This window comes from Enhydra lutris, unplaced genomic scaffold (assembly GCF_002288905.1).
Source record: "Enhydra lutris kenyoni isolate GAN:26980312 unplaced genomic scaffold, ASM228890v2 scaffoldscaffold16, whole genome shotgun sequence".
Taxonomy (NCBI): domain Eukaryota; kingdom Metazoa; phylum Chordata; class Mammalia; order Carnivora; family Mustelidae; genus Enhydra; species Enhydra lutris.
Window position 1 is genome coordinate 38,630,800 of NW_019154100.1, and position 26,767 is coordinate 38,657,566.

A 26,767-nucleotide genomic window follows, 5' to 3' on the forward strand; every position below is an offset into this window, starting at 1 on the left:
TGTAGCTAATTCCATAAGCAACAAATGTTACTTTGTTTTTTCTTCCATTAGTGGTTTTGTTAATTTCCCATGTTTGTTTACCCCTCATGTTTTATAAATTACCTATTTGACTATTAACGTATTTTCTCCCTTCCTTTCTGATACTTGTGCCTCTTAAGAGTGTCTTTGTTATTATTTTATAAAATCAATATGTATGAATTTATAAAGATATGAATATTGTCAGACTTAGTGCAAATGTTTTTTGTCTATTCTTTTGTATTGGCTGTATTTTTCTTTGACTTACCTAAGTTTCGAAATTTAATACCGTGAAGTCAGCCAACTTTTTGTATATTCTTGGGCTTAGAAAGTTGCCTTACCAAAAGGAATAAAAAGGTGAGAAAGACAGAAAAGGAAAGCTAGCCTGCTGTCTGGGGTTAGTATTTAGTTGTATTTGTTTTCGTTTTTTTGGGCCCAGGCATCAGATCACTGTGATAAATGGGGTCAAAGGTCACCACCAGATTCCCTCTCACTTCCTCTTGGGTAAGGAAGGGTTTGGAGGAGGGAGGTAAGATGGTATCATCTCCTGGGTGGGGAGCTTGATATCCTGATGAGGAGAACTTCTCTTCTCCTGGGCTAGGAATAAGGATTTGCTTAGGCTGTGGGTAGTCAGGCAAGAGTTTGATCTACTGTGAGGGAAGGGACAAAGGAGTAACAGGAGACCCCCCCCCTCACCCCCTAACCAAACTACTTCTCCATAGACCTGAAGCTCACTTAACACTCAGTGTGTATTAACTAGTTTTTCCCGTCTTGGAGGGAAATAACCTGGGACTGTTGCCTGTTTGCAAGGAAGTTATACTTAGATATGTGTGTACAGACCTGTGTGTACGTTTATCAGAATGAGAAAACTCACACAACTGACAGAACAGGAACCTGTAAGCTGGTAAAACTTGCAGAGTCCTTTCAGAATCCTGTCTAAAAATTTTTGCTGTGGGCTGCTTCCTGCTCCCACTGAGGAACAAAGAGGAGGAGCCTAAGCTCTAAACCTATTGCAAATGACTTCACCAATGGGATTAAAAAGTGTTGGTGTTCCTGCCAATCACTTCTGCTCAGGGAGGAGTTTCATATGGGTCCAGAAACTCCTCCCCTTCACTTCCTGCTACCTGGCCCCCTACTCCTTTAAGTAGACACCTGGTTGCAAACACTGTATGGGCTTCTCAAAGAGTTCTAGATCCTAATCAGCAATAGAAAGGAGGGGAAAAAATCAGCCAGGGAACATGAAACCAGTGTGGTGGTATCAGAATGTTTTAGAATACAGCTTTTTCAGTCTCTTAAAAGTGTACCACAGTCATATATGTACGTAGTTCCACAAAGCCACTGTGAAAGGAGTCACCTAGGATATTTCGGTTTCCAGCCATTTTTACTCCCCAAAGACAATTGTTTCAATTTGAAAAGTTATTTCTTAATGTTTGCCCTAATATCTCTAAACAAAAAAGTATCTTACATTGCTATCTTTTGCCTGCCTTTAGATTTTAAGCATTTTCTATTTCAGGGATCAAGGGCAGGCTGCCCAAAATGTGCTACTTTGGCATATTGATTACCTCAAATAAAAGTTATTTAAGAGACAGTCTATGTAAGAAGGCCATTCAGACCCTCCTCTGTTCCCCCAAAAGCCACAAATAAATCTCCCCTGTGAAAGGTACCCTTCCTGTATCAGGAGGTAGAGAGATATCCTTATCACCAAAGATAGGAAATTTGGAGCCAAGAAGGCTGTATAAACAACCCTTGTTCCTTTTTTGCTAGTTTACTACCCCAGCCTCAATTCTGTTTAGAATTCCTTACCAATCGAAGGTCCCAAAGTTAAGTTTTGTTTGTCCTGTTGTTCCTCATGGATTTATTATCTCTTTGTCTAAAACGTATAAAGGCTTTGGTCCTTGTTTGGTCTCAGTTGCGTTAATTGGGCCTTCATGGCTCATGTAATAAAACTTTGGTTTATTTTCTCCTGTTAATCTATCTCCTATAAATTTAATTCTTAGCCCAGCTAGAAGAACCCTGGACCAACGAAAATTTCTTCCTCCCCTTCACCTAACACAGTCAGCAGGATAAACTTCCACTGGACATTGGCTCTGAAGATTCTGCAGCTTTGAGCTCTGGGGACTGTGACATAAAACCAGAAAGTAAGGCTTCTTCTGTCAGCCTCCTGACACCTCTGTGGAGTCAGTGGAGCAAGAGGGGTGAGATTTTTGTTGTCTCTAAGCTTAGGAGATAAAGTACTGGAACTAGTTCCTTGGGCTTAAGGACTCTTGGTAAAAATTTGGTAGAGTACTCTTGGGTTACTGATCCATTTCCTCTCAGAGATGGTCTTTGGTTTTTTTTGGCCTGTCTTTTATGACAAAAACCAAACCAAACCCACCCTAGGGCAGAAGGCAGCACGGGCCCCGTAAACTGACTGTTCCAACTGGCTTCACAGACAGGCGAATCCAGTGATTCTGATCAGACCAGCGCCATTTAGACAAACTTTGTGGTGGGTTATGTGCATCAGAGGTAAAGGCTATTGCTATGGGACATGTTGGAAGGAAAAGCCATGGAGTTGTGGGCACAAGTCAAGCACTAAAAGCTGTTAGAGCATTTACCACCTAACCCAAAGGCTCCCGTGTTAGGATGAGTTGGTCACAGAATGCATTAGATCGGCACCAGGTCACCGGAAACCTCAAAAAAAGTTCTGTGCAATGAAATACACCAAAAAACACACAATCTCCAGCCCCGTGGCACATCCGTATTAGCATGGCTCCAAGAGAGCCAAGGCTGAGCTAAAGTTGTTAATGTTGCATAAGAAAAATCAGATGGGAGTTTTTCTTTTCATCTCGTCCTATGTCAAAGAGCTTGACTTTGTGACCAGTGAGAACATTCCCTGTCGTCTTCACCACTGGGGAGCGTGCCCTTGTCGGGATGCACCTTGGTGGCCAGTCAACTAGAATGGGAATCTGAGACATATATTGTTTGTTTTTTTTAAAGATTTTATTTATTTATTTGACAGACAGAGAACACAAGTAGGCAGAGAGGCAGGCAGAGAGAGGAAGGGAAGCAGGCTCCCTGCCAAGCAGAGAGCCCGATGCAGGGTTATTCCAGGACCCCGGGATCAGGACCCAAGCCGAAGGCAGAAGCTTTAATCCACTGAGCCACCCAGGCATCCTCGAGACATGTACTGTTAAGCAGCACTATTTTTGTCCAGACCTGCCAGTGCTCAGGAAGCTGTCATAAGAGGTCCCAGCCCACAAGGGACCTTTGTTGTCTCAACCTTTGTTGCTTGTTAGTGCTGGCAAGTCCCTTTCCAGCAGTGCCTGCCTGGTGGTGTGTGTCTGCCATACAGACTAGAGGTACTGTATATTCATTCTTACCACCTGCACAGCGATGGTCTTTGCTCTCTTAAGGTATTTTTGAGAGTAAACTTCTGGATCATAGATAAAATGACTTTTTGCATCTTACGTAGACTTAATTCTTAGCCCAGCTAGAAGAACAGAGGCTTGGACTAAGGAAGATTTCTTCCTCCTCTTCACTATTGACATCCCTTTATAGAAGATGAGAACTTACTGTATTCTCTGCGCATACAAATTCCTTCTTTACCCTCATCCTTCCAGTCTAATTATATTATAATTTGGGATTAGATCAATATGTTTTACTTTTCCATGACTATGTAAATATTATATGTAGCTGACCCACACAGTGTACTATAATTACATTTACTTTTACAAAATATTTTTGTTCTCTGGAGTTAACTTTTTTTCCCCCCACTTGCATAGCTTTCTAGAGCCCATCTCCTCTATGCCTCAACATTTTTACAAAGTCAGAACTGACTCTTAAGTTCATTTGAACTTAACACACAGACTTTTTATCAGCTTTATCTTCCTGCGGACACTTCACTCAGCTGACTGTGGTGTTTATTACAGCTGTTTAGGTCACTGTCCTCACAGCTCAGTTTTTTATTCCTTCACTGATTGTGAATGACAGGGAAAAACTCTGGATAAGTGAGGTTGTACTTGTGTTCAAAATGCTAAGGATTTTCCTAGCAATCTCTTCTCTGGGATGAAGTATTTTCAGTAGGTGCCGTCAGAGTCTCAACATTAGCTTGTTACTTTTCTGTCTTCTCATCTCTCTTTTTCATTTCCTTTGTAAGGATATCAATTTCCTTAGCAAAAGATTGTGTGAAAGACTTATTAACATTTTCTCAAATTTTGGGTAAGGCAGCAATATTTTCTTCCCACATAGCACAAAATACTGCATCAATAGCCAATCTTGGAAAGATATTGCTGGTGCCATTAAAATTGGTAGAACACTTTGGGGAATAAATTTGCCAATATGCAAAAGAATGATAAAAATCATCATTTCTCTGCCTTTGCAATTTCAGTGTAGGACTACACTGAATATTGTCAGGAAATAATCCAAACACGGAAAAAGCTGTGTGTAAGAAGAGTCAAAGTGGAGTTATTTGTAGGAGCCACTGCTTGGAAACAATATAATGTCAATTAGTAGGGGAATGGCCCAAGAATTATTATACTTTGCCTTTACATATATATTATATGCAAATACATACTACATATAAAGACAAAATAAGGATATTTTGTCCAGGTTTACTGTGATTATAACTGAGTAAAACATATACGTTGAGAACTGAAACTACGTACCTCATAAAGCTGTTGTCCGCGTGAGCAGGACTCCATATTCCAACGCTTATTAGTGTAAGCTTACCACAAATCTCTTGGCGAGGCAAAAAACTTTATTGTTCTTAATAGGAACTTCTCAACAGATCCTATCAAATCATCAGTACAAAGCATCAACTGAAAGTTAATGTCCTAAGACTTCATGAACCCCTCAACCCCAAATTCTTGCCTTGCTGTTTCCATCAAATCTGAACAATTATATCATGATGTTTACCCATTTTTAAACAATGCCCGCTCATTGAAAGTTCCACCTTAAACAAAATTCTAAAATTTCCCTGAAGTCTGATCTTGCCCTTCTCTCCGTGACACAACCCAAAGCTCTATTGAGCTGTGATGCCCTCACTAGTGGCAAGGCGCCAGCCCTGCATTAGCAACAGGTTATGATGGTGATACTTGGGCAGCCACACTCAACAACGTAGAACTATGCACTAAATATATGTAGAAAGAAATGGAAAAGGATGTGTAAAAATAATAATAATTGTGTCAGGGGATTGGAATTTGGCCAATTTTTGGATTCTCTTTCAGGTATTCTTGGTAATGAGGGCAAGGCTTATTTCAATCAAGAACTAAGAATTCATTTTGGTACAGCCACATTTTAATATGTAAAGATCAAATAAAGGCAAAGCTGTGCAACTTGTTATTCTCTTCGTTGTGTTTTGTAGAACGATCAATAACAATCCTGAGAGAAGACTACTTAGGTAGGAAGGAGAGCTATTCATATTGTAATTATGCTTGTAGAATCGAAATACTTATGGGCTGTTGTAATGAGAATGATCCAAAAATGCTCTAAAATCACTTAGTTAATGTTGAGAAACAATCAGGAGGACATTGACTATGGCCTTTAAATGGGTTTTGGTATTTAATGGGTTGGAGGCTTTAGACAATGGCTCGCTTAGCATTGAGTTCCATAAATGTTGTAAACCTAACACAGCATAGACACATATCACAAAATTAAACCCCAGCTTCTATTAACAGAAATCTTGTAGTCAATGTGTTTTCCAGTGTTTGTCAAATACATTTCCCATCTTTTCATGAAAATTGGGGAGAAAAGCTGGCCTGCGGATAGAGTTTGTCAGAGCTAACAAAGGCAGTTATTCCTTTGTACGCCTGGCAGTTACCTGTTTTGTGTCAAGTACTCCAATGTAAACAAACGTGGATGGTTTTATTTTTTTTTCTGGACAGAGCACGCACATGCATGCACACGCACACACAGGAGCACCAGCATGTGGGTGGGGGAGTGAGGCCGGGTGGGGAGGGGCAGAGGGTAAGGGAGAGAGAGAGAATCCCAGGCAGGATCCACACCCAGCCCAGAGCCCAAGGGTGGGGGTAGGGGGGCTGGACCTCAGGACCCCAAGATCATGACCAGAGCAGAAACCAAGAGTTGGAAGCTCAACTGACTGAGACACCCAGGTACCCTGATGGTTTGACTTTTAAAAAATGGCTCTCCTTAGGTTAATTAAGTCTAGTATCCAGGTAAATAAATCACTTCTCTGTTGGTTACTACCAATACCATTACCTTTTCAACTTTTTTTCTCCAAGGTATAAAAAAGTTTTGCCTGGTGACGTGTGTCAGCCAAGGCAAGACAACACCAAAACAGGATCTATCAATCAAAGAGTCTAACAACATCAGTCACCACGATCCAACCAAGAGATTTACGCAGCTTCTGTTGCAGGTAAAGACACATTGACAACAGGAATAAAGACAGTTAAGATTAATCAGGTAATTTTATTAAATATTTACCATTCAGCAGCAACCAACATGAACATCTGAGCTAACAGAATCTTTTGAAATGTTCTGCTATATAGCTGCTTCAGAAATACACACATGATAAATTGAACTGTTCATTGCCAAAAAACTTCTTTAAAAAATGGCTTCAAGAGCAAATAACACTGATTTACACAGTGCCCAAGCACTAGTCAACAATCTATTAAATTACAAAGGAAAAGGAAATCAAAGAAGCTTTGTTACCTTATGCATGTCAACTTATTTAAATGGAAGGCTTTACTTCTTTAAAGCAACAGGAATATGGAGCTTCTTATGCGTGTGTGTGTGTGTGTGTGTGTATTTTTAAGAATGTGATTACAAACACAAAGTGTTATCATCAAAAGCAAAAGCTAGTCCAGAAATTCCCGACTGCAAAACTTGCAAGATACAAAGCTAAAATTCATGTTCCTTTTCTCAATAATGAATACTTCTACTAAACATAAATATTTTAACATATATTAATTTTTCTGACATTCATTCAAAACTGTAAAGTCAATATGGCAGAATTATTGTTAAAAGCACATATGTACAAATATTCTTTTTCCATACATAAAGTATTTGGCATAATTATTACAATCATACTGCATCCACAACTGTTTGCTTTTATTTGTACTTTTTTTTTTTTTACACATAATGGTATCTCTTATTAAAATTAACTAGTTATGTACAAAAATACTTGAACATTTATCATAGAAAACCTCTATAACCAGCCTCAACAGCATATACCTGCTGAATGGTTTCATTAAGAGAATATAAAAAAGTGGTCACTGCCTTCCAGGTAAGCTATCAACAAAAACAAACACGGTTAAACTAAAATGAGCTTCCCAACAAAAGAGGGAAAATATTTAACGGTATGATTTAAAATACAGTTCATATTTATTGTCAATTGAGTGTTATAAACAGTCAATAAAAGAAAAAAAAATACAAAATACATTACTACATACAAGGTGCTTTTTTCACACTCCTGCAACTGTGGCTTTAGCATCCCTACCTAGATCTGAGATGCTGCGCAGCAATACTCAAGCCAGAGGGGTCTACAGCCTTCTCACCCTTCAAAAAACAGGATCCGCCAAGAAGACAAGCTCTGGTAGGAGCTTGGAGAGTTGTGAAGAATATTCTATTTGGCACAGGATTGAAAGTTAATGCCCTTACCTTTTGAAAGTCCTTTTGCCATTTAATCATGCTAATATATTTTCTCCAAGGTTTTTTCTCTTCATTTACGCTATTGATTTAATACTGTCCTGTATTGATTCCTGAATTCTTGTTAATGAGACACATTAATTTGTGCCTATTTAACACGTGAACATCTGCTCTTCTTCAATGACAAATGCTGCAGAGGAAACTATCAAGTACGGAAGCACAAGATTCAAGTAAACACTTCTCCTGGGGTCTTTTGCTTAATCTAGCAGATTGGAACTCTGAAAGTAAATTGCACCTTGAAAAGAAATACAGTAGATGCCGTGATGTCAGGATACTAAAGGATTTACCAACCGATTCACAAAGATAAAATTTTAAGACAGTAGATGGTGGTCAGATGTCAAAAGCAACCTTAAAGAGTTACTTTGTTTCAGGAACAAAATAACTTGCTGTCCTAGTCCTTGCAACCCCTTAAGTATATTGTCTGAGTAGCCTGCTTTAACTTGTAACTCTGTTGGTGTGCACTGATCAGTCTGTTCACGGAAAGAGCCAGAAATCTCCCCTTATGTACGGAAGTCTTCTAAAGCAAGGATCATTGTGTTAGGATGTGCATTGACTTTAGTAAGCTTTCTCGGAGTATCAAGTATTCAGTAAAAAGTATACAACATCATCACGCGCCGTATTGTTTGACAATAGCCTATTGGTTTTAAGATGAAACTATATAAAAAAGGTGAACATAAAAAGATACAAAAGAAGTCTTTAACGCTATTTACCACTTTCAAACGAGAGACATTGTAAGGAAAGTCAGCCATACTTCATGGAACATCTGGCGTTTGAGATCAGTAACTTTTAATATTGTGCAACATATTAATAAGCAAGTGTTAATTCCATTCATTGAAAGACAAATCTGAGTAAGTTATTAAAGTGCCTACACTAAATGTCTCCTCGTCCTACTGCCTATTCTCTTGTAAACCGCCAGGACTCAGCGTCACCGCGGGAGACCAGCAAAGGGACTCATAACTGCGAGACCTTGCGGGGCAGGGGCCGGGGGCGCGGGCCGGGCTCAGTCCTCCGGGTCCCGTTCTCCAGGTGGCCGGGCCGCGCCGCCAGCGGCTTGGGGGGCAGTGCGGGCGGCTCGGCCGTGACCCGGATGGAGAGGCTGTGAGGTAGCGGGACGGGCCGCCGCAGAGTCCGCTCGTACACGCTATAGGGCGGCGGTGTTTTGCTCTCCTTGCGCCCCGGCTCCTCTGGCCCGCTGTAGCTCGGCCCCGGCGCCAACTGTTCATTCACCTGATTTTCGAAGCCTGAGGTTTCCGAGGTGCTACACCGGCTGAGCGAAGAAATCCCACTGCTGTAGCTGCCCGACAGGACCGGGGAGTTGGAGATGAGTCCTGGGGAGTGGTACTCCACCGGAGAGGGCGTGAAAGACTGCACGGAGCCCTGCTCGAAGGCGAGAGAAAAGCCGCAGGGGAGACGCGGCAGAGTCATCAACACTGTCCCGGGCTGCCCGCCAGCCTCCAGCCCTGAACCCCAGCCCTCATCCCCGGCGCTCTTAACAGGACTCTACGTGGAGACCGGGCCTTGAAGGCGGTGGGGGCGGGGGGGGGGTACCTTAAAAGTGAGGCCTTTCCGGTAGGCCCTTGTCTGATCTGACTGGTGTCCTTACGGGAAGAAATTTGGGTAGAGAGGCCCCAAAGGTGCAAAGACCGCGCATTAAAGCAGAGGGAGAAGGCGGCCCACCTGCAAGCCAAGGAGAGGGGCTGCGGGAGAAACCAAGTCTCCCGACACTATTGTTTTTGGATCCTGCAGCTTCCTGAACTGTGAGGAAATCCATCCTTGTTGTTGAAGCCGCCCACACTGTGGCGCTTACTTCTGGCAGCCCTGCTGTGGGACTAATGCACACAACCCAGCCTCAAATCGGAGGCCTTGTCCTCTCCGCAGCAAGACGGACCTCGGGCTTTCACCTGCTATCCCCTCCGTTCACCTTGCTGGCCATTCTACTCTTTTTCGGGGCAGAAAGAAGCTAAAAGTAATCAGGAAGAAAATTCAGAGGTATATAATTAGTCCCATCATTTGAAAGATGGGGAACCCGCAGAAACAACAGAAAGCTTGGGCCTGTGCCGTTTTCCCCTTCTAGCTCAGCAGGGATGGGCAGAACTGGAGGACAGGAGCCAGGGCAGCCTGACGTGGGTGGGCCTCCTACCAAAGTCCTCTGGAGGAGGAGTGAGGCACCCTAGGCTTGCACTTCAGTTCTCTCCTATTCCTGACTCCTGAGCTGAAGCAGCAGCACTCGGGCAGCTCTCGGGCTCCTCTCGGGCTCCTCTCGGGCTCTAGACTGAAATGGGACCTGTTTCTTCTGGCACGTTTTTAAAGAAACTGACTTGGTTACCAATTTTGTAAAATAGGAAGATTTCTCATAAGACCCCAATATTTTTGGCATTACGTTAAAAAAAAAAAAAGTTCTGGCAACAACGGCTTGCTTTCTCTTAATGGGGACAATCTTTTGAAACAGGAGGGGTTTTCCCCTGGAGATGGGGCATGAATTCTTCAGCTGACTTTGGTCTTCACATTGTGTTCCACCAGCCTCCTTTGTTCACATATGTTAGAGGTCTACTCTGTTGGCTACTATGAATTTGCTAATTCCCCAACTGGTGTCCTACGGAAAAGGAGTCCTAAGTGATGCTCTGTGAGAGCAGGGTTCTACTGGGAAATGCTGCATATTGTGGGCTCCTTGAGTGCATTCAGAGCATAGTAGCATGTTAAAGTCTTACAATCAAGAAAATGAAAGGATACCTCAGCCTAGGGTTCTCTAAACTTAGTTGACCACAGACCACTTTTTTATTTATTGTGTAATGGCCTCTAAAACTATACCCTTAGGAGAGCATTTCTGAAACGCTATCCTAGACTAACTCTACTTGGTCTCTCTTTTTAAACAAAATAATGCTGGGAGACACAAACTCATTTAGCAGGAGCCTAAAATGAAGTGTTGCCAATTAGGGGATCCAAATTCACTGCTGTTCACTGTCAAAAATCAGACTCCTAGTTTAAATAAGGCAGGTAAGCTCAGTCTTCGCCACAGGATTAACTCCATCATTTAATTGCTGAAAAAACTGAGTTAAGGCAACAAACTGCATTCTAGGCATAGCAAAGCTCATAACTTGGTAGCACTGTGCCCCCTAATGTAACACAGGAGTCATAACAGAAATATGCCATTTGTTTTCTCTCCAAACCCTGTTTGTGTAGATATGGCTGCAGAGCTACCCCTGGCCAGTAAGAACATCACCAGCTCTGCAGAGAGAGAAACCATATGCCACCTTACCAAACGGGACTGTTTGGTAGCTGCTTGAATATTCTCATGCCTTCAGTTCTTTTTAACAGAATCAGTCTCGTAGACTTGCCATCTTACTACTCTACAAAATCAAGTTGGAAAATGCAGATGTTAATTGCATAGCAATATGTGGGAGCTCCTTGCGAGTAAGGCCAAATGTAAGATATGGAAACATCATGTTGCTTCCTTTCTCATCACAGCAACGTGACAGTCTACGGCTGCCCAAGCTAATGCAGTCACGGGTACGTTATGATTAACAGCTGCATTGCAGAATGACCAAAAAAAAAAAAAAAAAAAAAAACCCCCCCCACACAAAAACCCAACCGACCCCCTCCCAAAACCCCCAAAAAACCAAACCAGCAAATAATTTGCACTCTCCAGCAAATTTCTACATCAGAAACGTTGGCAATGCAAATGAAATCACACTTCTTTGCAATTTTCTCCATTTGGGGGCTTTTGTTTTCCAGAGTCTCAGTTTCTATCAGCAACTATCCTTAGCAACACAGATGCATTGGATCACGACCTGCCCCTGTGTGTTTTTAGAAGCTAATTTGTCTCTTTCTTTCACATTAGCAAGAAATACCTTCTCAACAAAAAGGACACGGAGCATGTAAATCCTCACTCAGATTCAAAATCATTCTTTTAACACCCACTTCAACCCCATATTTGCCTCTGGTGCGGCGGCTCTGAACACCAGTGTCTGTAGGTATTGACAATCCCTGCAGCCAGTCCCTGATTCAATTTGGATAGAGACTAAATATTATTCTTTACCTTCATGAGGGATTTTGTATGTTTAGAGATGTTAAATAGCCTATGTTTACCTATCAATTTAAAGCTTTTCAATTTGTTTCCGAGAAATTTTACTCCTTTTACTGTCTTGTTTTTCATGATGAAGTATGTATCTCAAATGTAAATGAAAACATTCGTATAAAACATGGAAGGAGAAAAAGTCAGGTTTGACTTTGTCAAACGGTTGGGACTGACAGAAGCAAAAAGGCCCAGGAGACCTTGTATTGGGTTTGATGGCTGAGTTTTTAATTTTTTTTTTTCTTTCTCTTTTTTTGATGTCCCTGAAATCAAAAGGCCAGACTGAAAACATCCTAGGAAATTCAGTGGGACCATATTTCTTTCCTAATTCAGTGTATAAGGAGATTCTAGTCCATACATTTTCACTGTCACTATTTGGGGAATGAGGGCAATAACCCGAACACAGAGGGCTGCACTGATGGAGGAGGCTCCCTGACAGGAAAGCCTGTTTTCTTACCAATCTTCCTTCACCCCTTCTCTGGGTGTTCTTTGCCTGGTCTGTACCTATGAAAGCAGCTCAGTGATGAACCACAGATGAATCGTAAGGAAAGAAGGAATGTGGAGCTAGTTTCTAGCCTGAGTCTAAAATATGAGTCTGTACCTTCAACGGAGATCTCCCAGCAGGTGAGGGGGACACTGACGTTGTATGTCTTGCTGGTGAAGCTGTAAACAGAGAGAAATGCTTTGAACGGAGAAAAACCAGAAGGTTCACTAGCTGCACATGCCTTCTGTGTACAAACCCATATAGATGGTCCAGTGCCTAAAGACCTCCTAGGCAAGGGGTGGGGGGAGAGGAGAGAAACTAAATGATGCCTGTCCGAATCAGACTCCTCACCAAGACACGGGAGAATTAGTGAAAAGTCACCAGCGCATACATGATGCTATACAGAAGTGACAGGAGCTCGAACTGGTCCAATGTCCCATTTTCCAGAAGTCCAGATGCTTTTCCACTGCCTGATCTGTTTCAAAAGGTGCTTTTAGGTGTGATGTGCCAGGGAGAGGCTTTGGAAAATAGCTGCTGACTTTGAGCAGCAATGGGGACACTCATGCCACCTAGGCAGGTTAGAAGGGGTCCATGAGAATAAACTGACACCAGCCCACCGCCCTCACATCCAGTACTCCCCATACAGAAAACCCTTGGCCACATCCAAACAAGAAGTGAGAAGTTTGGGGCGCCTGGGTGGCTCAGTTGGTTAAGCAACTGCCTTCGGCTCAGGTCATGATCCTGGAGTCCTGGGATTGAGTCCCACATCAGACTCCCTGCTCGGCGGGGAGTCTGCTTCTCCCGCTGATCTCTCTCCTCTCATGCTCTATCTCTCTCTCTCTCAAATAAATAAATAAAATCATTAAAAAAAAAAAAAAGAAGTGAGAAGTTTTCCATTTCCCCCCTTCATGCTTGTACTCAGGTCTTCCCTTTGTCCCGGGGCGGTGGGGGGCAGGGCGGGATGGAGTGGGGGTGGTGCTCTATGGATGTCATCATTACAGCAAAGAAGTGCTGTCTATTTCTCCCCCTAGGTTTCCTAGCCCTACAGCTGGGATGCAGCCCATGATGGCCCTGCTCTGTGTGCTCAGAGGTCAGGTCCAGCCCCCTGGAACACAACCACGCACACACAAAGCTGCCATGACACAGCCAACACGAGGAGGGTAAGTCAGATTTCCCAGTTCCACTACAGAGGTTTCACTGAGCTCAGGGTTTGCTGCTCTGTGATCAGCTGCCCTTCTCCCAGCTGCCAAAGTGAGGTTTACAACTCAAGAAAACTAGAAAGAGGCTGGAGGAAATAAAGACAGACAGTTACAGATCCCGCGACAGTGACCACAGATGATGACGTGAGGACAGACCCGGGGAGCAATCAGAGCAGAAGGGAGGGCAGCCCTTCCAGGTGAAACTGGGAGAGGTGAGGTCACCTATGTCCTAGTGCACAAGGGGGAGTGGCCCTTTGTGGCCATGTGGGGGTGTGCAGCACCTGCTACTCTCAAACACCGGTGTTAGTGTTAGCCTGTGGGTTGCGGTGGGGGCTGACAGAAGAAAATCCTGTGTGAGCGGAGAAACAGAGTGCTGACTGGGAACTGTGTTACTGCCACTGCTGTGTGTGGTCCAGGTTTACCACAGCCCAGGCTCCTCTTCCTCCTGAGCCGGGCATTCCGTGACCCCACCACATGGTTCCAGAGCAGCCCTTGCAAGCCATAGTCTGTCCACAGAGCTTTTCTAGAAAGGCCTTCTCCCCCATCGGTATCCTTGCCTCCAAGTTTGACTGGGCCTAGGCTCTGTATCACTACTGTTGTTCCTCTGAAAATGCTTTTCAAGTTTCTGACATGAGTGATACAACCAGTTTAAACTGGAGACTCCTTGAATATATGTACAGCATGAATAAGATAGAAATTACTTGGCTGAAGAGTCTTAACCGTCTTGGGCCACAGTGGTATTTGAATGTGGGTTATCGATGAAGCCTAGTTATTTCTTGTTCTGTTGAAAAATCTCACATGCTTTTCAAAACCTGTTGGTGACTTTTAGCTTTGACAAGTATAGAACAAACTGGGTAACACACAGTTTGTTTAAAAAAAAAAACAAAAAAAGTCAGTAAAAAAAAAGAAAACAAAGATGAGATGCTAAAATACAGCAAACGGAACCTGAATGAGCAACTCTGAAAAATCTGGGAAGAAAATGTCGTATTTGCTCTTGCTTTTAGGCCAGTTGTATTTGTAAACTCCAGAACTACTCTAGATGTGTGCACATGTTGAAAAGACTCTCCCCATCACCAAGAGAGGCAGATTCAGCAGAGGAGGACTTCAAGACTGTACCATATCACGGTTACCAAGCAAATGGCTTATTCAGTTGGAAAGGGGGTCTATTATTGCTATAAGCTCATGAAGTTTCTTAAGAATTTTCAGTGGTTCTCAAAATCTAGAAGGGTTTGGTAAAATATCAATTCTAGGGCTTTACCCTGGAAATGGTGATCTTCTGATTTAGATTTTCTGATCTGATTCAGATCTCAGATCTTCTAGGTTGAGCCTGAGAATTTGCTTCTTAAACCATCACCTGAAGGGCTGCAGTACCCTGAATGAACCCCTTGAGAAATCTCACATTTTTTTAAAGTTTTATTTATTTAGGGGCACCTGTGTGGCTCAGCCATTAAGCATCTGCCTTTGGCTCAGGTCATGATCCCAGAGTCATGGGATCGAGCCCCACATCAGACTCCCTGCTCAGCGGGAAGCCGGCTTCTCCCTCTCCCTCTCCCCTTGCTTGTGTCCTGCTCTCGCTGTGTGTGCACATGCAAGTGAGAAGGCGAGTGTGGGGAAGGAGCACAGCGGTAGGGAAACAATCTCAGGCAATCACTGAGCGCAGAGCCCTATGTAACATGATGTGGGGCTCCATCCCACGACCCTGAGATCATGACCTGAGCTGAAATCAATAGTAGAACACTTAACGGACTGAGCCACCCAGGCACCCTGAGAAATTTCACTCACTCCTGGATACAGACCTCTCTACACAAGGGATAGCAATGGATGCGAGGTTAGTTGCTCCCCACAAGCTTATCAAAGTTACAATTAGTTCCTATTTCGGGGCCATGTGAAACTCTGGCATCAGTCCCGAGTAAGAGTGAAGTGGCTGAATTAGCAGAGGTTGATAAGAATGAGGTGGTTCAAGCAAAGGACAGAGAAAATACTAAGGGCTTGGCAAAGCTCAGGGTACCTCCCCAAATTTTAAGGATGGTGCCTAGGAGGAGAACATCTGTCTACGGAGCTCATGAGGAATGGAGTACAGTCTGACTTAATGTAGTAAGAAATTCAGGAAAGAAGGAAAACACTGGGAATGAATTAAACTACTCAGGTTTTTACCTCAGACACCAAATGCCTACCTTTCTCTGAGGAATTCACGACAAGCTGGAGTAGTCATAAAAGTTACTTTATAAAAGTGACTGTTCAAATGCTTCAAATACCCACCAGTTTGTGTGGGTCTTGGAGGGACAGGGGGAGAGATAATTTTCCCACTATCCGACATGTTCTTGGCTTCTTTCCCACTGTCCAGGCTCCAGCTGCTAGGGGTGGGATTCACAGCTGGAAGGGAATAACACAGCTAAAAACACATGGTCCACTTTGCCCTTCGAACACTTGAGATCTTAGAAGAAAGTCGAAATTATCCAGAATGAAAAGATCAACTGGATTAAAAAACAAAAACAAAAAAACCCAAAAAACCTCCTAAACCTTTAATTTTCTACTTTACAGTTGTATTTGACATTTAATTGGGTGCTAGCATGTCTGTTTATTTCCCCTCAAGCAGTCAGACAAAACTACAGATCTCCACAGGAGAATGGTGGAATCTTGCTGAGAATTACAAATGTGTTTAGATAATAGATAACAGATGGGCGGACACAGTCGCTGAAGTATTTTATAAGTCAGTTTTTAGTGGAAACTTCTGGACAAGTGGCACCCAAAAAGAGGGAAGACAGTAATAGGCTAATATTTTAACTACCTGGCAGGGTGAACCACACCATCCTGTTGACCAAATCTTTGGCAAAAGGACCCTTGTTCCTGAAATCAATGGATCAGGCTGAAGTATGTCCTTAAAAAAAAGTAATTTGGAATACGGACCGTATCATTCCTTTTTTTTTAATTTGTCTGTTCCATGCTTCAGTAAGATGCAGAAATATGGAACAACTCCTGTTAGAAGCAAGGGCAAGACACACAAGATTAGAAATAACTGCTAGGAAATCAGGTTTCCAAAAGCAAGTCTTAAAAAAGATTGCTAGTGGTTTGCTCCCTGTACAGACACTGCCATCTGATGGACACAGCTGGGATTTCAACATTTTACTCGAAATCACCACATCAATTTCAGGGGATGGAATCACCACTCTTAAAAATTAATTTTTCTCAGTTCATTTTAAATTGGCTTTGTGGTTTTCCTTGGTAGAAGGGCTGAGAAAAACGCTAAGCACTCCAGGCAAGGATTAACATTCGACATGTAACATTAAAGCAAAATTTGTGTTTTAAAATCATTTCAGCTACCATCTCCCTAGTTTCAATCTCCCAAGGAAAGTTTTAATGTTAATCTATCCGTGTCGTCCAAGGACAATACAGTTTAGCTCTTAATGAGGACAATTAAAGTGCACTTTATGGGAACATTTCATTAGCGGCTCGAGTCCTGGGCTTACACGACTGCTCTGAGTTTTGAGGCTTGACCCCGCGCGAGGCAAATGGGTGACTTGCTGCTGGCCCCCACCCGCACGGTGGAGGGGGTCACACTGAATCTGCTCTTCATCTCCTGTCACCAATGCTAATTAGCTATTAACCGCTATGCATGGGTTTCTCATTTTTTTGTATGACCTTGAGGCAGGGCACTCCATTATGCACTGGATTGCAATTCCTAAGTAGTAGTATAGGAGTCCCCACTAACAACGGATGAACTGGCAGAGTGAGCTCTGTAAGGGAAACAAGGGTGGGACCAGGGAACCCATCTGGGAAGGTGCTATTTTCACTGTGCCGAACAAGTTGCCTCCTCAGCAGCTTTGTTTCAGGGAGCATAGGCATTGCCTTGGTGACGGGACCCCAAAAGCCATTTAACCGAGGGGTTCCTAATTTGCTCAGATTCTGCTGTTCAATTCTACAAGAAAACAGGTTTGAAAGGATGCGTCAGGAAAGACTGTCTTTCATGAACCCCCTAAGGGGCAAATTAGTCCCCATCACTAAAGATCCGGAGATCTGCCTTCCACAAAGACACACAATAGACTGGAGAAAATGAGGACAAAACAAAGCCTTACAGTTGCCGGAAGGGGGGTGGGCAATGAAGGGGCTGGCTTTATACCCACCTTTCTCAGGTGCAGAAAGATTCGGGTCACTGCGTGGCAAGGCCCCTTCTCCAATATGATTAAACAGCAGCCTCTGCAAAAGCACAAGAGTCTGTTTTTATGGTGCATTATGCCATGATGGGAGACCTTCTAGAAAATGAGATGATTGTCTCATAACTGAAACTTTTGGTTCAAAATAATTTTTATATGGTACATGATGAGCCTGGGAACCAAGAATTCAATTATATTTAAGGAAAAGAGGGGAGAAGAGTCTTAAGTTTAAGACGTTTGTATTCGGGGGCGCCTGGGTGGCTCAGTCAATTAAGTCGCTGCCTTCGGCTAGGGTCATGATTCCAGGGTCATAGGATCGAGCCCCACATCAGGCTCCCTGCTCAGCAGAGAGCCTGCTTCTCTCTCTCTCCCTCTGCCTGCTGCCCTGCTTACTTGTGCTCTCTCTCTCTCTCTGTCAAATAACTAAATAAATAAATAATCTTTAAAAAAAAAGTTTGTATTCGATTTTAAATTTAAGTGGTAAATAAGTTTTCATAATACAATGGAGGAAAAAACAGTAAGCAGCGGTTAAGCTATGGTGCTCTTTATAAATAAAACACTAGACTGGCAGTATGAAACATAAGAATTAAGAGATATTAGCTCAAAAAAATCTCTAGTGAATGGACATGTGTTGAGTCCTAGGTTAAAAACACAAAATGGACAATATTCTGCGGATTTTAACCCACAAAGATGCCAGTTTTGCATGGTTCCACCTAATACATTAAAAGAAAAAGGGCAGGACCTTAAAAGTGGATGCACCATAGCAATGTGTATTATCGGGGTTTTGGCAATGACACACTGCTTCACATTTTACCAAAAGCGGAAAAGCCGGAGGCTAATCAAGGAAGGTTTTCAGAGTCCCCCATGCTGGCAACACCCGCGCTCCTGGAGCAGATGGAACAAAGTGTGAAATTCCCTTGCAACAGCAAGTGACAAAGGGAAGGAAAACTGGTGAGCTGCTTCAGCCAAACGCGCTCAGAGAGAATTTCTGCGAGACAGCAGTGTTGCTCAGAGCAGGCATCCTGGGGCTTTCGGGAAGATTACACAATCAGCAAAGATAAACCAATCAAGCCACATCCCACTCGCTCTCATCCACTTCCAGATGCAGCTACAGACTTCTGCCAGGGTGATGTAGAAAAACAGAAAAATTAGCCGGAACATAAATGAGTACTGTTCTCCACTCCTAAATTATTCCCAAATCATCCGTAAAATGCAGGGCTACCCAAGAATCTCCACATTGGAAACCACCCTTCACAGCCCCTGAAATGCCCAGAGAGCCGAGCCCTTGGCCCTGCCCTCACCTGGACTAAGAGGGATGGATGTGGGAAACAAAGGCAGAAGAAAAATTACTAAATTTCCTTACTACCTACAGCCCATTGACACATCCTTGAAATAGGCAGAGGAACATTCCTCTAGTGACTCAACTGCCTACATGTTGACACTTTGCTAAGGACAAAAGGCAATCCTAGCCTAATCCCTCTTCCCACCCCTGGCCCCTAGGATCCTGTAAGTATACTTTAACATATAACAATCCTTTTGGAAAATTCCTTTATCTCTAACCCCTCCCCCACAGATACATGTTGGCAATCATCCCACAAGCATATCGCCCACCGATATACATCTGAACCTCTCATGACTCAGGTTTTATTAGATGGTAATAAATGACCTTTTCCCAATAATAGCTAGTCTCCTCAAGGTTCTGGAAACCTTGCTTCCAAATTCCTTAGAGACTTACGCTATCCCTAAGCCCCTCCCAACTTGAAAGTCTATAATGGGCCATTCCTCATGACCCTGGGGTGCAGCTCTTTCTACCTATGTGTCCTACCCCTGTTCTTTAATAAAATCACCTTTTTGCACCAAAGATGTCTCAAAAGTTTCTTCTTGGCCATCCGCTTCGAACCCTAACATCTTTCCTACATCAGGATCACTTCAAAATCAAGTCCTGGCAGGAGCTGAGGACCATGGGCCTTTACTCCTTGGGGTACAGGGAAAACCTGGGCCCCCAACTGCTTTTCTCTCAACACATTAAAGAATGGCAAAGGTGAACGGAAATTGTCCTTGTGCTCCTGGGTACCTCAGAAAGGAATCAAGTGAAGCTCTTTCAAACTAGGTAGCTGCCAAAAGAAAGGCTGCTGGACAGATCATGTTTCTCCAGGATTTTTGGCTAATGGAGAAAGTTGCTTGAAATTCCTGGTACACACACGCAAACACTCACAGACACTCCAGCTCATTCACCTAATTACCCATTGTCCTGTTTAAATAGCAGCAATGAACTAGAGAGCTAGGTCAAGGAGGGAAGAATCATTTCCCATTTTCCGTTCTGCTCGACTGCTCAGGCAACAACCTATGTATCTGTATCAGAAATATGGCTCCAACGGAAACTGTGAACAACAGGCATGGAACAGAGGTTCACTCTTCACTCAGATCAACTTGTTGTCTAACAAAGCCCATCTGGTTGCCTCTGGCAGGTACAGGGTTTTTCTGCAGAGATATGTAAGCAATTCCAGACATCGGCTTGTTTTCTAGGATCTCCGTCCCCCAAGGACTACCTGAGAAGGTTCCACAGGTGTTGGGTAGATGGCACTGCACGGTCTCTCTCTCGGGGACAGGCAAGAGTTTTCTCGGGAATGTTTGTGTTTGTCAGACAACAAGGGGGAAGCTGGGAAGAGAAGAAAAGGAAGGATCGTCAGGGTGAGGTGCTAGACCTGCCGGGAGGACAGGGCTTGTGTGCCGTGGCCGCTGGCCATCCTTCAGGAACCCGAGGGCCACAGCTCCCACGCGGCACCCTCAGTCAACCCCACACCCTGCCACTGACCTCTGGCGCTCGAGGGGGCAGAACTTGTCACATTAGGAGAAGCAGAGTGAGTCGAACTCAAGCTTGAGGTAGATGGACTTGGCTGCAAATACACAGGAGCTGTTATCACCCACGGCTTAGAGACTCCACACAACACGGACATATTGAAAACAAAATCCCTGCCCTTTCCTTTCAAAGGAGCCAAAAAACAAACCAGAACAAAACAAAATGAAAACGAAAAGCAAAGGGCCATTTAGAACTAGAGAAAAATCAGACTGATAAGGAAGCCTGTCTGAATTAATCACGAATTTGAGATTTAAAAACAAAATACTCCGAAAAAAAAAAAAAAAATCTGAGATTTTGACTCCAGCTAAAGGAACACATTCACGTTAGTTTCCGGGACACCCTGGGACCGAGGAGCAGGTAGCAGTGCCCTTGCCGACTAAGGGACACTGGAAGGACTCCCAGCCGACGCCACAGAGATAGGGGACTGCTTCTAAAGAGCAGAAGACACCTTCTTGTTTTCTTCAAAAATGTGCTCAAGGCATAAATTTGGCAGTAGGTGCCATGCCCATTTTCTAAAGACAGCGGAGAGGGAAATTTTAGCTGCTTCTTACTAATCAGTGTAAATACTCTATTATTAGTAGGGTCTGAATAGAATTTTGTGTGGCAGGAGTTACCCTAACTAATGTCCTTAAAAACTATTTTGTTTCTTCAGTAAAAATCTTTTTATTATGAAAATTTTCTGACAGGAACAGAGGTAGAGGAATTTTATAATGGCCCTCTCAACCATGTACTATGAAGCAAAAAGGCCACGTCGCCAGGCTAAGAGGCAGCTAGAGTGTGGTGACAGGCTCCCAGGGTCCCAAACTGAAGACGCAAACCAGAGGCAGGTTTCAATGCCAGCCCTGCACAGTGTGCCTGGGCTTTCCCGTTCTTGCTCATGTCTTCTGAGAGTGGAGGGGGCAGTTTTGGGAGAAACCTCTTTGGAGGGTCCAGAGACCAACAAAGCAGTAAGAGTGTTTAAAGCTTTGTCCTTAACTCAACGTTCTTGCTTGCAGATCTGTTCATGAGCCCAGCAGACTGAACAGAAACTCTCATGATTGAGACAGAAAAGGAATACACACGACCAGACGATTAAAAAGCCAATCAAGTACCTGCATGTTAAAGACTTCATCAGAGCTTTCTGATTGCCCTGTAATATTGCTTACTTCAGCAGAAGCTTGTGAGGACAGTGAGGAGGAAGAATATCGGTTGACAGCTGGGTAACTTAATGGGCTGTTTTGGGGGAAAAAAAATGGTCATTAACTCAGTCTCTGAATTGTACTTTATCGCATGCTGGTGTGGTATAAAACCAAAGGAAAAAAAAATATACATCCCATTTTGTTGTCTCTTGTTTGCCTCAATACAATCAAATGTTTGAGTTTATTTATTTCTCATGCTTTTGCTGTTTTACCAGTGACAGATGTCTGCAGCTGCCTCACAGGTTAATTATTTCATTAAGAAATAGCATATTTGACAAACTGTGCCATAAAGAATGAGAGAATCATTCCAGATCATCTTGTGGGGATGCCAAATTGTAAGATAATTCAGAATATGACTTACCTGCGTCTAGGAATTACCCTGGTACCATCTGGGCTCAGGGAAGCAGGGGCTGAGTTTCTACACACGCGGGGGCTTCCATTAGGAAAATGGACTGGACTGGCTTGTATACAAGCAGAGAACTCCTAGAGAGGGAGTGAGGGAAATATTTCAGATGAGCAATCGTAGGGGCAAAATAACTTGTGAGGTATTTTAGCATATTGTTATGAAATCTTTATGTAAGTTTAAAAAGGTTAAGTTTTGGTATTATTAAGCTTTCTTGCCCTTTTTTGTTCTCTTAAAAGTTGAACAGGGCAAATAGAAGATGATGCAAAATTTTAATACTGGAGGACTCCATGGTAAGATGGTGCACTTTGGTAGAAAAACCAAAAGATGTCACTCTTGGATACTTCATCGTCCCTCTAACAAAAAGCAAACAGGGAGTGGTCAGACTGCCCCCTATGGCCACTTTGGGTACGTACCTGAATCCCTAAACTTGACTTCATCACAAAGAACTGGTCGACCAGCTTTTTGTGTAGGGGTCTCATATCTTGAGGTACAAACTTCTCGTGCACGGCCAAACCAAATTCCAAAATCTGTGCCTTGAGAACGAGACAAGGAAAAAACCCACATCAATGAATAACTCCACCAAGTGCCTGCTAGGGGTCAAGCACTGTACCATGCACTCTGCATCTGCTATAGCTAATCCTCTCCACCCCACAGAGGAGCAATCCTTCATTTACAGGTGAGGATCAGAACAATCCTGCACATACTAATAGACAAATGGGGATTCAAACTGAAGTATTTCTGATTTTCCTGCTACCCAAAGTTTCTTTGCAGTATATTTTAGATCTGGAATAACAAACCCCCCCCCCTTTTTTTTCAGTTTTTTTTTTTTTTAATTTTTTATTTCTTTTCAGCGTAACAGTATTCATTGTTTTTGCACCACACCCAGTGCTCCATGCAATCCGTGCCCTCTCCAATACCCACCACCTGGTTCCCCCAACCTCCCACGCCCCGCCCCTTCAAAACCCTCAGCTTGTTTTTCAGAGTCCATAGTCTCTCATGGTTCACCTCCCCTTCCAATTTCCCTCAACTCCCTTCTCCTCTCCATCTCCCCTTGTCCTCCACGTTATTTGTTATGTTCCGCAAGTAAGTGAAACCATATGATAATTGACTCTCTCTGCTTGACTTATTTCACTCAGCATAATCTCTTCCAGTCCCGTCCATGTTGCTACAAAAGTTGGGTATTCATCCTTTCTGATGGAGGCATAGTACTCCATAGTGTATATGGACCACATCTTCCTTATCCATTCATCTGTTGAAGGGCATCTTGGTTCTTTCCACAGTTTGGCGACCGTGGCCATTGCTGCTATAAACATTGGGGTACAGATGGCCCTTCTTTTCACTACATCTGTATCTTTGGGGTAAATACCCAGTAGTGCAATTGCAGGGTCATAGGGAAGCTCTATTTTTAATTTCTTGAGGAATCTCCACACTGCTCTCCCTTCTAAGCACTTATGTGTCGCTTGGCCCCCGTCTACATTGCACAGGACTGGGAAGGAGTTGCTCCCCAAGGGATCTCTTCTCTGGATGACACTCCCTTTTCCATAATACTCTTTTCTCTTCCATCAGGTTCTGCTGTGCCTCTCCACAACCCCCCCGGGCTCAAGATTTCCAAAATTTGTTGAGGAAGACATGCAGGTAAAATGGGAACAGAAATTCTATCATAGTTGCTATGCTTTTTGTTTTTGTTAAAGAACGATTATTCTGGTTCACTTATAATGCAATAAGGAGCAGCTCCTACTTAAAAAGGGGGGGGGGGCGGTTTCCAGTGGTGAAGTCCCAAAAGAGATAAACACAAACATTCAAGTTTCTTTTGTTCTTTAACTATGAATACTGCTTAACTCCTCTGAGTGTCAGCTGCCTTTTACATTTAAAAAAAAAATGCCCCGTACTAAAGTGGTCAGAAAAACAAATTTCATGGACTGTGAGGAAAGCATATCATACCATGGGTTTTTATCACACTGGGTTTTATCTTTATATCTTGTGAAGATTTAAGATTGAAAGCTCAGGTCAAACAGGACTGAACCTGGTGGGTTAAAGTGTCCAGCACCTTCTGTAGGGGGACAGGACTGTGGCAGCCCCTACCCACTGCCAGCATATCTGCATAAAGATAAAAATACCTCAAACCTCAAGGACACCTTTAAAGGGAGTAGTGAGAAAAAAAAAAAAAAAAAGGAGTAGTGAGGGTGGAGTGGATGTCTGAGGGGTAAAGGAAGGGTCTAATGAAGGGAAAAGGGCGTGGAAGAGTTGACCTCAAGGGCAGGAATCCAGTTTTTAAACACTCGCTATAAGGCAAATTCTGTTTTGTCCAAATCACGTCGAAGGTTGGGTTCTCCCAGGAGTAGACCGTGGCATGGAGATGAGGATGTTTACTGAGGAGTCACCTGGCATCACTGTCTGTGTGAAGGAGGCACAGAAGCAGGACTGACTAAAAAGAATCTGGGAACATGGCAGTCATGTCAGCCTCTGCCCACACCAGGGGATCTCTGGGCCTCAACCAGGCTGTGAGGGTTGTGCTGTTATTGGGCCCAGATGGCTGGGCTGTTTCTTCCTCAGTCACTGGATGCGGGACAGCCAGGAAGGTGGTGATGTTGGGCCAGGCGGCATTTGGCAGCTGAGGCAATGGCTGAAGGACCAGAGCACCAATAGTGTCTGTCGATGGCCACCACTCCCAGCAGCTGGCTCAACAAGTCCTTTCTGGAAGAGCCACTGGGGCAGAGCATTTCCGAGGCCCCCAGGTAGTTTATCTGAATCACCTCACAGAGATCCAGCCGAGAATGGTGGCCTCGGCTAGCCTAATCCCCCACTGCTATGGTCTCAAAGAGATGGTGTGATCGCCCAAAGTCACGTGGCAGTCACTTGCACCGCTTATCCTATGACAGAGATCTAAAGTCTCCTATACCAAGGCTCTTTCCACAAGGCCCTATGAACATCAGACAGGATGTGGAGGAAACAAAAGTTCCCAATTTATTTTTCTTGAGAGTCTTCTTGGCCCTTTTAATTTTAATGCAGGGGAAAGAATTCAGTCAGACTGAACACCAATTGAGTCCTGCAGTGAGGCAAGCCACTCGCAAGAGACTGTACTCAGGTTAAATACTGATTTTTGAATATCAACAAAGGCCACAGTCATTCCATAATCCTAAGAACTGGATAAACTAACTTGCTCACTTCTAGTATCTACAGAGCACCAGGGCCACATCGAGAACTTAGCTTATTCTCGATTTCCTTGCAGGTCACCTTAAAGTAACTCCTTTCTTTTTTCCAGAAGCTGTATAACTGACCCTCTTCCAGCCATGGTACCTGTCCATGGCCACTTCTATCTCCCCAGTATTAAGTTTTGTGGATTAAGCCTGCAGAGCATAAAATGATGAAAATCAGATCCAACCTCATCATTTTCTTACCCAAAAGGGCATGCCTTATTTGTTGATTAATTTGGTATTATCAAGTAGAAGGAGATGCTTTGGTCACATCTTTTCATATGTATTCCACTGTTTATGAGTGTTAAATGTCCTTATTTCCTATTTACCTCAGCCTCTTAACTATTATGTCTCCTACCTAGGTTTTCAAACCATTTTCAGGCCGAGAGCTAGCTGCAGGAACACAGCAGGCAAGAGATTACTCTAGTTCTTTGTGCTTGCTGGAACTATATAAATAAAAATAAACTATGCTTTTTGGCAATAGAAAATGATGCATTTGTTACCTCATTTTGTCCATATCCTATCATCTATAGGTTTAGTCTTTTTTTTAAAGCAAAGTCTATTGATTGCCCCTTCACTGGAACACTTAAGTAAGAATCTCATTCCTTCTCTCATTCATTTACCTATTCATTTATTTTAAGTTGGCCTGAACTTATGGGAGCCCAAAATTTTGAGTGAAAAGTTGGCCTCAAGCCTACAGCAAGCCTTTAGGGAGAGAATGTTCAAACAGTATTCCAAGAAACTACATGAAATTGTCTGTCATAAGGGGCTGCCATAATTTACTCACTGTTAAATTTATTTTTGCATTGGACTGGAGAGTAGAAGTGAAAATGAGCAAGGTGGAATACATTACAGATGAATCTATAACCTTTGGCTGACCGCTTCTATTAGAACACTGATACAGAAAACCAGGGAGATGGGTCTCTGGGTAACCATGCATATCTAGGCAGGAAAGAGCAGGTAACCGGCTTCTGTCCCCAACTTACCTGCTCAAGCATCAGCTCTCTTAACCGTGCAATTTTCTCTCCATCTTCAGGGTGACTTAAGATATATTCTTTGACAAAAAATGCCTAGAAAGAGAATGGAGAGTCAGTTTACTTCAGGACAGTTAAAAAGTGAGAGACACAGCCGCTTCTAAAGGCCTGGCATCTTGGAAGAAACACCACTGTCAACCACATTTGTAGGGCAGGAGGAACGACTCCTACTGTGGGCAGCTGGTCAGAAAGGGAATACAAGGAAAGGATTGTTTAAGGGAGAGCAGCAATTGTGTAAATAAGTATCTGTGGTAAAGCAAGCAAACAGCAAATCCAAATCAATGAGCATTATATCCTAAAATAAAGTGCTTTAAGATTCAGTGTGACAAAAATGGTGGCCTCTCACCTTCCAGGCTGTTGGGGCTTTCTGTTTAAAACCACAAGGGCAGATGAAAAGTCTGTTTAAAGTATCTTCTAAACAAGATCAGACATGTCTATGCCTGTGAACCTCCTTGGTCAGGGAAATGGTTTAAGGTTGACATTTATTAAGTAATTTTTATAACCTGATCACTTTATTTATCCAAGAACAC

General features: G+C 43.2%; 1 protein-coding gene across 1 annotated transcript in view; it reads right to left on the bottom strand.

The window, feature by feature from the left end:
* Positions 1 to 572: 572 nt before the first annotated feature.
* The window catches only part of LOC111147295 (dedicator of cytokinesis protein 4-like), a gene marked incomplete at its 5' end in the record, with an annotated part of 117,611 nt that continues 91,416 nt past the window's right edge, over positions 573 to 26,767 (bottom strand). The window contains 12 exons of the mRNA XM_022503251.1: positions 573 to 583; positions 3,586 to 3,594; positions 6,399 to 9,036; positions 12,333 to 12,394; positions 15,674 to 15,787; positions 17,536 to 17,608; positions 20,115 to 20,224; positions 20,381 to 20,462; positions 21,517 to 21,637; positions 21,965 to 22,086; positions 22,423 to 22,542; positions 26,190 to 26,273. Of these exons, the coding sequence (XP_022358959.1) occupies positions 8,611 to 9,036; positions 12,333 to 12,394; positions 15,674 to 15,787; positions 17,536 to 17,608; positions 20,115 to 20,224; positions 20,381 to 20,462; positions 21,517 to 21,637; positions 21,965 to 22,086; positions 22,423 to 22,542; positions 26,190 to 26,273 (1,314 nt within the window). The remainder of the gene's footprint in view (positions 584 to 3,585; positions 3,595 to 6,398; positions 9,037 to 12,332; positions 12,395 to 15,673; positions 15,788 to 17,535; positions 17,609 to 20,114; positions 20,225 to 20,380; positions 20,463 to 21,516; positions 21,638 to 21,964; positions 22,087 to 22,422; positions 22,543 to 26,189; positions 26,274 to 26,767) is intronic.